This window comes from Notolepis coatsorum (genome assembly GCF_963971535.1).
Source record: "Notolepis coatsorum genome assembly, chromosome: 4".
Classification (NCBI taxonomy): Eukaryota; Metazoa; Chordata; class Actinopteri; order Aulopiformes; family Paralepididae; genus Notolepis; species Notolepis coatsorum.
The window spans coordinates 47,174,342-47,187,734 of record NC_140168.1 but is presented as its reverse complement, the minus strand read 5'-3'; the positions used below and the strand labels follow the sequence as shown (position 1 = coordinate 47,187,734).

At 43.7% G+C, this 13,393-nt stretch overlaps 1 protein-coding gene across 1 annotated transcript in view; it reads left to right on the top strand.

The window, feature by feature from the left end:
- The window catches only part of pkhd1l1.1 (PKHD1 like 1, tandem duplicate 1), a 76,748-nt gene that overhangs the window by 41,643 nt on the left and 21,712 nt on the right, over window positions 1-13,393 (top strand). Inside the window, 10 exon segments of the mRNA XM_084313568.1 lie at window positions 57-213; window positions 542-698; window positions 2,039-2,248; window positions 2,628-2,757; window positions 3,766-4,007; window positions 4,152-4,288; window positions 4,409-5,438; window positions 8,017-8,208; window positions 12,280-12,431; window positions 12,874-13,033. Of these exon segments, the coding sequence (XP_084169694.1) occupies window positions 57-213; window positions 542-698; window positions 2,039-2,248; window positions 2,628-2,757; window positions 3,766-4,007; window positions 4,152-4,288; window positions 4,409-5,438; window positions 8,017-8,208; window positions 12,280-12,431; window positions 12,874-13,033 (2,567 nt within the window).

Below are 13,393 nucleotides of genomic sequence, written 5' to 3'. Positions count from 1 at the left end.
TTTTTATTCTGTTTTGTTATTCATTAGTGTACGTTATTCATTCTCTCTCTATAAAGCTCCAACATCAATGAGATCAATGTGACCATCGCGGGATCTGTCTGCGACGTCCAGTCTGCCAACAACACACACATCATCTGTGTGACCAACGCTCAGCGCCGCTCCCAGGAAACCAAGGTCCGGGTCAGCATCGGAAACCGAGGCATCGCCATGATGGTAAGGAAGGAGAGAGAGAGAGAGTTTTCAACAATTGTGTCCTCTTAACTTCATTATAATTAGACTGACCTTTTTTGTATGTACAATCCCCTCATTTTAGGGTTCACAAAGTATTTGGACAGATTAAGATTATATTCAATGAAGTAGTCGTTTTTTGTATTTTTTACATAATTTATTTAAATTAGTTTTTACTGTGTAATAACTTAAGTTTAGAACATTATAGCTTAATTTCACATTGTTTATTAAATGATCTGACTGCTATCTTAGTAAACAATGTAGAAAGGTATGCCACTATGTTTCACAGTATGCTTTTCTTAATGCTTTTTAGGACAATGCCGATTTCTTCTACATTGACGTGTGGTCGTCCAGGTACACCTGGGGAGGGCTGTCTCCTCCAGAGAAGGGCACATTTGCTGTCATCACTGAAGGCCAGACCATTCTGCTGGACACCAGTACCCCTGTGCTCAAAATGCTCCTCATTAAAGGTAGCAAAACTTAAATAAAATTAAATAAAATTAAATCTAATTTATTTGTAAGGCCCGACAACACACGTTAATGTCCCCATGGGCCGGACACGTCTTCTTTAAACAAGTCAAGAAGAAACATCATAATAAATCAAGAAGAAAACAAAAACACCATGAAGTCCACAAATTTTTTTTATAAATAAATGAATAAATTAATGCAACACTCCCAGACATACCCCACGCGAAGGTAAGGAAAAACTCACAAAAAACCTAGCAATAGGAAAAAAGCACCACAGGCAATGTGGAGGGGAGAAACCTTAGAAGGGCCGTTCAAGGGGGCATCTCCCTTCTTAGATGTCGGTGATAGTAGTGTTGCTATAAAACAGGTGAAACAGTTGGTAAGCATGTTAAAATCGTCAATAATTATTTTCAGACCGCATTTTTCACATTTTCAAAATGTATCATGACCACCAGCTATCAGAAGGTGTGGTCGAGTCATGGTGTCTTCAACTCAATCAACCCTTCACCATCAGCGGCCAGTCTGCTGTTAACCCTTTCACTACCACATTACCAATGGTTAACCCTTTCACTACCACACTACAGAAGGTTAACCATTTCACTACCACACTACAGACGATTAACCGTCTGTAGTGTGGTAGTGAAAGGGTTAATTTATTCATAATTTATTTATTTAGTTAATAATAATAATAATAATAATAATAATAATAATAATAATAATAATAATAATAATAATAATAATAATAATAATAATAAATTGTATTTGTATTGCACTTTTCGTTCACTAGGATCCCAAAGTGCTACAGGGTTAAAACATAGTTAATTTTTTTTAATAATTATTAATACTAATAGAATAAAATACAGAATAATTTTTTTTAAATAGAACATAGGTAAAAACATAGTATAAACAGAAAATTAAAGACTCTTATATCACTTATAGCACTCTTATATTTGATAAACCTGTGCATTAAAATATATATTTTGTTTCAGCGAATCTCTTTATTATATCAATATTGTGCTGTCAGAACAGTATTATGTTTGTAAGCTAAGTATTTAATTAGCCATTGTCACCTTGTTTAACAACCAGGAAATGTCCAAGAGAAAGTCTTCACAGACAGAGAGGCAGTGTTATATTTATATGTGATGTATTTATAATGATCATTATTTGGCAACAAGTCTTTAGAGAGAGGGTGAGCTGTGACTTTAACATGTCTCCTTGCTGCCCTCTAGTGGTCAGAAAACAATTATTGCAGCTTTAAGTCCTCTGTCAATGTTTGCTGCAATAGGATTACCTTACTATATGTTGTGTCTTTAGGTGTTTTGTGTTGTTTTCTTGTGCTCAGGAGGAACGCTGGTGTTTGATGAGGCTGATATCGAGCTCCAGGCAGAAAACATCCTGATCACAAATGGAGGACATCTCCAGATCGGCCAAGAGGGTGCGCCGTTCCAGCACAAAGCTATCATCACTCTGCATGGAAATCTCCGCTCCAAAGAGCTTCCTGTCTATGGAACCAAGACACTGGGTGTCAGAGAGGGGGTGCTGGACCTGCATGGTATGGGTCTAAGTCTAAACGTATCATTATTAACCTCATTAAGTCATTTTACCTCATTGTGTTATTTCCAACGTAAAGTACTGTAAGTGAGCGGGTGTGGTGCCAACACATCAAATGTGTTGAAATAATTACAGATCTCACTGTATAATTACAACCAACTACTGTAGAAACCAATAATAGTGTGGATTCACTTATAATTTGAATTAGGTAATAGAGCCAAAGTAGTCATGAGTCATGACTACATCTTCTAATCCCCCTGCTAACATGTCATTACGTCACATACTAAAGTAATTTGAGGTCTAGGTCCCGCAGGAATCTTAGTATTAGTAATCCTCACGCTAAGGTGCTAGTCATTGTTTTGTGAAACCTGTTTCTCCAGGTATTCCCATCCCTGTACCCTGGACCCACCTGGCCCAGACGGCCTCCAATGGCTCTGCCACGCTGCACCTGATGAAGCAGGTCACATGGAAGGCCGGGGAGGAGATCGTCATCGCCTCCACAGGCCACAGGTACACAATGATCTCACATACTGTATGTACCACTCACACAACTCTATAGGTTTCAATGACCGGCAGCGATTGTTACATAATCATTAGAATGCTCAGTTCCCCAGAGATCATACACCTGAGGGGTTATGTAATGGATATACCGGCTGGATCGTCGCCGGCCAACCACTGGATATCCGTCCACAAACTAATCCTCACGGAGGGGGGGGGGGGGGGGGGGGACGACGACAAGAAAGCAGCCGGGGAGCTGCCAGAGTGACACACCAAAACTACATGGGGAAAGAGAAAACACGAGGCGTACGAAACTTACAAAAACTACCGGTGCACAAAAGTTCACCAAAATTACAGAAGGTTCACACTGGGTACTCTACTGACGAGACGGAATTATCTGGCACTGGAGTGGAGATGAAACCAGGGTTTTATTGTCTGGGAGTTTGGATGAGATGAGTGGAAGCCGGTGTGCCACCTCGTCAGCCACGCCCCCTGTCATGCTGTAGGAGAGGAGCTAACAGAGAAGGAGGGGGGAAAGCCGGGGAAAAGAAACACACACTACACACTATACAATAAAACACAAAGGAACAAAACTACAATACACATTTACTTTGTTTAAACCTTGCCACTTTTACTACATTTTTAAAGGAGCACTACACCCAAAAATCAATTACTCACCCCGTGATACCTTGGATTCATGGCCGTTTTTCTCCATGGTGAACGTAGAATCCCAAATAACTAGAAATATTTGCTGAATTGAAGTTAAAGCAGATTTGGTTTAACAGCCAAACTATATCAAACAGACGTTTACAAACTCTCTCACAACCTGTGCAGTATAATCCAAGTCGTATGCTCAGTACTTCATAAACAAATGCATTTTCGCTAAACCCTTCCAAAGAAAACATTTTTGGGCACTTCAAAAGTGCACCCTGGAAAGGAATCCCAACCTGAACATGACATTAGAGCAAAATGGCCGTCGTGTGAATATGGTCAATTAACTCCTGAGTGTGTGTCTTGTAGGCACAGCCAGAGAGAGAACGAGGTGAGAACAGTCGCCTCCGTGTCGAACGAGGGTAGGACCCTCACCCTGACCGAGCCGCTGGAGTACACTCACCTCGGGGTGTCCGTCACGCTGCCCGACGGGACGGTGTTTGAGGGCCGGGCCGAGGTGGGCCTCCTCACCAGGAACATTGTGGTGCGGGGCTCCACCCATCAAGAGTGGAACGACAAGATAGAGGCCTGCCCTGACGGCTTCAACACAGGTACTGGATACGCTTCAGTGATGGTTTTTTAAATGACAATAACCATATTGTTTGTCTCTCAGCAAATATGCACATTATCCTTTATAATTCACGTAATATAATAAGTGATGGTGGAGGGGTAACTGTTTTTCCTGTGTGCTGTAGGAGAGTTTGCCACCCAGACCTGTTTCCAGGGCAGGTTTGGTGAGGAGGTGGGCAGCGACCAGTTTGGAGGCTGCATCATGTTCCACGCACCCAGACCCAACGAGAACCTTGCTATTGGAAGACTGGAATATGTTGAGGTGATTAAGGATCCTTGCCCTGCCAAGACTTCCTGGCATGTATTTATGAGCCATAATCTCAAGGTTAGAGTATGTATGAAATGTATCACTATTATCCTAACTAATCCATGCATCTCATAGGTTTTCCATGCAGGGCAGGCCTTCAAGCTTGGCCGGTACCCCATCCACTGGCATCTGATGGGAGACATTAACTTCAAGTCGTATGTGAGGGGCTGCGCCATCCACCAGACCTTCAACAGGGCCGTGACCATCCACAACACCCACCGGCTGCTGGTGGAGCACAACGTCATCTACAACATCATGGGCGGGGCCTTCTTCATCGAGGACGGCATCGAGACGGGCAACGTCCTGCAGTACAACCTGGCTGTGTTTGTCAAACAGAGCACCAGCCTGCTGAACGATGACGTCACTCCCGCCGCCTACTGGGTCACCAATCCTAACAACATCATCCGCCACAACGCCGCCGCTGGCGGCACCCACTTTGGCTTCTGGTACCGCATGCATGAGCACCCCGACGGCCCATCCTACGACCGCAACATCTGCCAGAAGAGGGTCCCCCTGGGGGAGTTCTCCAACAACACGGTCCACTCTCAGGGCTGGTTCGGTATCTGGATCTTCAAAGACTACTTCCCCATGCAGGAGGGCAAATGCAACTCCCGCACTCCCGAGCCCGCCGTCTTCAACACCCTCACCACCTGGAACTGCGAGAAGGGCGCAGAGTGGGTGAACGTGGGCGCTGTGCAGTTCAACGGCTTCGTCATGGTCAACAACGAGAAGGCCGGCATAGAGGCCAAGCGCATCATGCCGCGGGAGGTGAGCGGCTTTGGGGCGGAGGGAGGGGCCATGGTGTCCAACAGCACCATCGTGGGTCACGTGGACGAGCTGGGGCTGGGAGGCGACTACTGCACTCACCGAGGCATCATCACGCCTTTCGCCGACGGCATGAGCGTCCTCAATACCAAGTTTGTCAACTTTGACCGTGACTCCTGCGCGGCGATCGGGGTGACAAAGATCGACGGGACGTGTGTGCACGGCTGTGGCGGCTGGGCGGTCCGGTTCAGCGGTATCCAGTACTTCACCTCCACTAACAAGGCAGCCTTCAGGTGGGAGCACGAGGTTCAGCTGGTGGACGAGGACGGATCCCTCACAGGTGATTACACTGATATAGTGTCATAGGTTTAGTTTGGTTTAACAGATTGTGCAGGTTAAACACTAACACTAAAGATATTTAAAACAAAGAAACAAAGAAAGAAAAAATCAAGATGGTAAACAGAAAGGCAACTGATTTAGATGATAAAAACTGAATGATGATGACGATACTATGAATGCATACATTCTTAGCATAAGTGGCTCCAATGGCAATCGAACCCCTATAAGGCAAGGCAAGTTGATTTATATAGCACAATTTATACAGAGGGAATCCAAAGTGCTTTACATAAAATAGATTAAAAGTATGTAAAAAAATTTAAAAATACATAACCTTAGCATTGTGAGTACTATGCTCGACCCATTGAGCTAAACAAGACCACTGTTTACTCTTTTTAATGCACACCTGAAACCTCTGCAGCAGTATCCAAAAGCATGCCAACAAATGGTTCATATTTCATTCCTTTTACTGCATATTGCAACTATTTTTTTTTGTGATCAAATTTCTTATTATTATATATTCTTTTCACATACCACATAACAGGGTTTTTCTGTTATGAATTGAAAATGGGGGACTGTGATGTAAACAAGACGAAAGTCTTTCTCTGGTCTGCATCCCCTTAACAATTGTGTGTATTGAGCTGTACTGTATTGTACCCATTCTGCAATCTGTTAATAAAATGTTCAATCAATCAATCAATCAATCAGACAACACAATACAGTAATAATAATAAAGACATCACAGGGCCCCGTTCCCCGTACCTGGTTCAACTAAGTCGATAAAAAGTCCAATTAACCCGATGATTGAAGTAAGGCTCATTCGGGCTCAAACAATCTCGTTAATTCGAACCAGACTTCAGTAATCAGGATAATTGCGCATGGCCGATTTACCTGAAAATGGGGACGTGTCGATCACCGAAATCCTGATTTTCTAACGGAATAATGGCAACTCCAGTCAAAGCAAGAGCGTCTTTTTTTCAACGCTGACGAGCAGGAGATGATAATGAACGCTTATGAGGAATATAAGACACCACCACGAGAAGCATGGCAAAATATCGCCAAACAAGTTAAATGAGTAAGTGTTGGGCAAATGTATATTATTTCTTATTTCAACTCTTTCAGAATAAGTAGATAAAAACAAGCCCAAAGAGTATCTAATTGATACAAATTAATAGATACTTATGAGGATATTAGGTATCATGTACTATACATGTATGTGTAGATCAGGGGTTCCCAAAGTTTTCATGCCGCCACCCCCGAAATAACGGTGTCAGAGAGCAGCGAACCCCACTATTATAGGAGGTGGTTGAAACATGCAAACGTTCGGACACACTAATACACACTAATAAGGCTAGTAACAGTTTCACTATTAATCAGATTTTAATCTGTTTCGGACATTGTCCATAAATGCATTGAATTGATTAACCATTGGTTTATACCAGTCATGTTCATCACCCTCTTTTTCATCATCAGATAACAGTGCTTGAACAGATTGATGCATTTTCTGAAATTCATTAATCAAAACATCAAAGGCTTGCAATTGCTCATTCATCTTTCCCACGTCCACGTCATCAAGTCCGTTAAACAGCGCATCTCCTCATCAGACATTTAAATCCCAGTTACAATATCACAATAACGTGTGACAGTGATACAATAAAAAAATCCACAGATTCAAATTCCTCGTAATTCACATCCACAATCCACGCGTAAAGACGCTTCAATTTATGCTTGAATGAAACACAATCCGTGCGCTCCGGTTAACCAAATGCATCCGCAGTGGAGAATATGAAACGGATCAGAGCCAAACGCCCAGTAGGCCTTCCACAATAACCTCGGATCCAAGTTTCATTCATTCAAAATATCCCAGCGGAATTTTCATTTGCAATGCTCCGTTATTAAAATAACCACAGTGTGTGTCGCATGCACCATAGCTATAACGTGCATTATTTAGGACAAAGTAAATCCATGATTTATTATCAGCATTTTAGGTATATTATTTTACATTTCAAAAGCATTTCTTTTACCAGTTTAATGTATTTTAATTGTATTTAATTATAGGCCTATTTCACACATTCTATGAAATCAATACATTCTGGAAATCTTCTCACGACCCCCCCACGGCTGCTTGCGACCTCTCTAGAAAAACTAAGCACAAAAACATTATTCAGAATGATATAATGGGATCTCTGAGGAAGGGAGCTGCTATTTTTTTGCGAGGGAAAGGCCACCTTATCCAACTAACTCAAGTAAACATGCTCTGGAGCAGGTTACATTTTCTCGATCTGTTGCCATAGTGATTTAGCCAAACCTGCTTTGTGGAACTGAAAAGCTTGACTTATGTCAAGTTATCCTGCCACGTACAAGGAACAGGGCCTTGGACAGTACTTCAACAATAATAATAACAAAAATAACAAGATAATTAAATCAAATTAAATTAATCAGTAAAGCAGTATAAATAATATAAAATAAGGAATATATTGCAACCTTATTATGTATTATCTCAGGGTCTGTACAGTCGAGCTATACTGTCATTATACCGGTAATAAACTCCACATTAACCCACGTTCTTTCCTTGGCCATAGGAAATGTGGGCTACAAGGTGGTTCCCATGAGCCCCCTGCTGGACCCGGCCCACTGCTCCAGGAGTGATGAGTGGAGTTTGGGTTTCCCCGGCGCTGTGTGTGACGACACTGTGGACTTCCACCGTCTCTCCTTCAATCAGCCCTCACCGTCCTCCCTGGATGCCAAGGATGTCATTTTGACCAACTCACATGGTATGGAGAAAAAAAACAACAACCACAGATTTATCACTGTACATCCCATATAATGTTTGGGTATTTTTACATGTAGTAATTAAAGGGTAATAATAATCACTTGTAATCCAATAATAATAATACACCCTAAAATGAAGGTTATCCTATAACCCTAGTTTATATGAGTACTGGCAAGCGTCTTGCTCGCCTTATTGGACTAGCTTGTTTATGCCTATTACATTACAATCTATCCAGCCACGCCCACTTCCGGCTATGCATATAACCCCATGGCGTGGTTGTGCTCTCCCTTCAGAGTCTGAGTTTCATTCGAAAGGGGTCCTCAGGGGCGCAAAGCAAGACGCTTGCCAGTACTCATATAACTATATTATATTTCGATTTTTTTTTTTTTTAACAAATGTTTTTTATTTTCCCTTTTTTTACACAAAACTAGACAAACAATACATTAATAGTAGAAATCTATGATAAATCACAGGACAATGACGACATAATAATAACAATAATGACAGTCCAGTAATTAAATCAAAATAAATGTAGATTGAAAGACATAAATACAATACAATACAATACATATGCTCTTGCTCGCTCTTCATCACTCTTTCCATCCCCTTCCCTCCCCCTCCACCCCCCCCCCCCCCCCCTCAGGACCCCCTTTTGGACTATACATCCACTATTCCGATTAACATCAGGGATTACAAGTTCATATGCTACCCTTTATCTTCTCCACCACATCTACCAGATTGCTATGCTGGCTTCATTAACACCTAAAATCCATGCGGTAGATATCTCTAGATAAATCACATCGAGATAGGCTATGGCTATGCGTCTTGCTCGCCTTATTGGACTAATGGGCGGAGCAAGGCACGTAGGCCCGATAAATGTACCCCCTGAGGTGCCCTTTATGACCATAAAAAAATTGGGAGGGTCCTGACCCTCACACTCGTCCTAGCAAGGAGTGGAGGGATAGAACACCGACTGTGCGAAAAAAGGATGCAGTACCCAAAAAACGCACAAAGTGAGTAGACCGCGTGAAAAAAACCTGCATCTACCTCACCACGCATCCCGCCCGTTACCTAGCGACGGGATGCAGAGGCGGTTCCAGCCCCATGGACCGCACAAGAAACGGGGCTCTCTGTCAGGTCCATGAGCCAAAGGGACCTGGTGAGGACAACGAAGCTGCGGCATACGTGTCCTCCCCAGGCATTGTCTGTGACACCACCTCCCCTTCGTCACGACCACTGAGTTCCACGTTGACTGGTAGGTGGGGGTTCAGGATGAGTCCTGAGTCTCTGACGCAGCCGCACCTCCATAACTGGTGTACCAGGCGGGGGGGGGGGGGTGGGGGACGTCCGGTACGCCGTGTGACCACTGGCATACCGGGGAGACATCCACTCCTTGAAGAGGATGGCTCCTTTAACCCAGACAAGTTCCTTAGCGAGAGCAGGGCTCCACAGTGCTTGGAGGAGACGTGCTGCTCCTTTGACCATGAGCCACACAGGGGCGCCGTGACGTCAGGTGTGCCCCGTTATTTCCTCCCGGAAATGCACAGGGCCTTCAGGCTGACAGGTTCCTTAGTAAGAGCAGAGCTCGACCGCCGCCTGGCGGACACCGGGCTAGACCGATCCGGTCCGGCGCAACCAGAACCGCCGGGTGGGAAACCCCCCTGTGACATTCGATCTGCCCCGTCATTTCCACCTGGAAATGTAGGGGGCCCCAAGCTGGCAGATTCCTTAGCAAGAGCAGAGCTCGACTGCCACCTGGCAGAGACGTACTCCCGCCTGTCTGACCACACAGGCGGCCACACAGGCGTTTTAGCCCGGTCCCGCAACCTCCATCTCCTGCCGCCTCGTGAGGTGCGCTCTCCTTGGTGTCGGGGTCGTACAGCCTCGATGTGCTGCACGACGCCTCGTGGACTGCGCTGAGCCAAACAATGTTATGATGAATTGAAAAAAGGGGGACCCTGATGCAAACAAGACAAAAGTCTTTCTCCGGTCCGCCCGCAACAATTGTGTGTACTGAGCCGCACTGCATTGTTAATACAATTTTCAATCAATCAATCAATCAAAACTCGGAGAGGCAAGCAGTATTATTATCACATTGACTGCCACGTACAAGTTCCGCGGACCGCGGGGCAGGGGGGTTTAACCAGAGCGTGCCAAGTGGAATATAATACAGTCTGTCCGGTGCTCATGCCTACCGCTTAAACGGTGAGATGGGCGACAGTGACAGCCTCAAATGCCGTGTGCCACCGTGCCAGGCCTCACCTGAGCTCGGCTCGCCACCGCACGTTGTCACTCTTCAGCCATCTTCCAGAGGGATCGCTGGTCTGAAGAAACTCTGTGACGCGCGGCAAGCACCAGCACTTTCCTTGCTTTCCTTTAGTCCGTCTGGGGAAGAGGGAACAAAGCTTGGACTGCCGTCTCTCTTCCTCCAGAGTTGCGTCTCGTGGGGTCGGGGCTTGCTAGGCCCAACACACCAGCGAGGAATCGGATGGTGGCCCTATGAAGACGCAGCCGCCAGGCTGAACTCCGCGGGGACACCAGGGCCGGGGGTCCTCCTCATACGAGAGGGGCCCACCACGGCCTCCGGGCGGCTCAAAATCCCCACCACACGCAGGGCTCACCTGACTGCCATGACAGTCGGTCCAGGGAACCCCCGCGATGAGCGGTGGAGGCCAAGTGGTGGAAGCGCTGGTGGCGTTGCCATCTCCAAACTAAAAACACACTAATAACTATCTCTAACTCTCAAAACTGCAGAGATGCTACTGAGCAAAAAACTTTCGAATGAAAGAACGAGAAGGGGGAGCACAGCCACGCCACAGGGTTATAATATGTAGCCGGAAGTGGGCGTGGCTGGATAGATGTAAGGTGCATGAGAAATACTTTCAATGTACCGTAATTTTCACACTATAAGCCGCACCTGAATATAAGCCGCAGCAGCTAAATTGAATGATGTGTACATATAATAAGCCGCACTGGACTATAAGCCGCAGGTGTTTTAATGTTTAATTACCATAATGTAATTAGCATTGGGACACAATACTGTCGGACAAATAACAAGAATTAACTCATTTACAAGTTGTATTAAGTTTAGCAAATAAGGGAACAGATAAATAACATTTCAATGCAGTCAAAAAAGCAATATTTCGATTTTTACATTTTCGGGTTTGGTCACGTAAGTCATATAAGCCGCAGAGTCGAAAAATGGGGAAAAAAGGCGCGGCTTATAGTCCGAAAATTTCGGTATACAATAGGTATAAACGAGCTAGTCCAATAAGGCGAGTAAGACGCGTAGCCAGTATCGAAATATATCCAAATCGACATGTTGTTTTTTATTATCTTAGATTGTTGAATCAATATTTTCAGACATAAGCAACACTCTCCCAAAAATTAAACCATTTAATCTGTGATGTTATCATAAGGATAAAGAAATGTCTTGCTCCATTGACAATGATTTGAGATGGAGATAAAAAAAATTACTTTTAGTGTCCAAGATAAATATGTGTTATCTGTTATTAGGGTGGTTTTCCTTTTAAACTTGTCAAACTGTTATAGAAAATATTTGACTACTGCCGGTTTTGTGACAATGAAAACATGAACTTAAAGGGGAACTATTTTACTATTTCTTTCACTATTTGGGCACTTTTACACAATTCCTGTGAGTCTATGGAACACCTCTGTAATATATATATATTTTTTTATTCATTGTTTTGTATTTCTAATCAAGTCCTCAAAAACAGCATTTTTCTACCTCAAGATCTCGAGCCGTTTTGAGCTAATGTGGACTGGGGTGCAGGGGCCTGTGTGCAGCTGTTCTTGTATCTGAACATTAACATGCAGCGGTGTCTTTCTGACATCACATATCGCGCACATTTTCAAATTACTCAGTTCAGTGAGGGTGAATATTGTGAGAGGAGAATTGGAAGAATGCGCCAATATGAGAATTTTGAGACATAGATCATATTAATATAAGTTCACATAGCTAGGAAACAATGCTAAACACTCAAAAAGGCCATTTATAAGATAGTTCCCCTTTAAAATGTTTAATATTATTATTATTATAATTTTTATTTAGGCAGCAGTGTGGTTCCATATCTGAAGAAGAGGATGACCCACCCTCTTGGTTGGATGGCCATGCTGCCTTCACGCAAGACCTACAACTGGTACTTTGATGATGTGGACCACGTTACAAACATCAGCTACAGTGCTAAGTTCTATGGCTTCAAGGTACCCACCAGGAATACAGGTCCTTCTATAACAAAGCAAACTAGAAGTAATATTATTTAAATTATATTCAACATTTAACTTTTAGAGGTACGCAGGTAGAAAAAGGAGGTCTGAGAGTAAAATGGACAGAATGTTACTGAATGTGTCATTGGGAAGCAAATGTGTATTCAAGTGTGTTAATCTTTACTACATACAGTAGGTACTTAATCATTATCACTTTGCCTCTTTGCCTCCTAAAGTAGAGTGTTACCAATAATCCAATAATCCGAGGTAGTAATAGGAACTCATTATATCTAAATCGATTATATCTTTACAATTTCAGATGGAATATTTTATCTATTAAATTATTAATTTCCAAAGAAATAACTCCAAAATGTTTGATTCACACAAATGTTTTGCATGCATGTCCCCCCCCCCCCTCCTCTACACACACCGTGTCCAGCCGCAAGATTATGTGATCATCAACCACAACTTCACCCAGAGCCCAGACAGGTTCCGGATCGTGGATGTGAGGAACGGCTCTGTGGCTCCTCTCAGCTACAGCAACAACCAGAACGGGGACTGGTTCTTTAATGAGGCCAGCAATAACCTCTACTACATGGGTTAGTTAAGACGCTCAATATACAGGAACACTGATCCTCCTCCGATGGTTGAGGGTAATAACCTGCTACGGCAGCAATTCCCCAACGTTTGTTCCTGAATTCCTTTGACTCCTAGCCCCTTTCGGGACTGTGATGCACCGAGTGAATACACCGTCCCTTATACGACCATTGAAAAATCCTACAATTAAGTATGTCTCGCTTTTCTCTATCAAAACGCTTGTCATACAGGTGTCGCAAAGAAATTTCAAAGGTGCTCACAGTTGCATGAGGGTTTCGGACAGACAAGGGCTAGGGTTTGAAAGCTCGGCGTTGCTAATAAACATTTGAAATAATTTTATAAACTGGTCAACACGGCTCAAA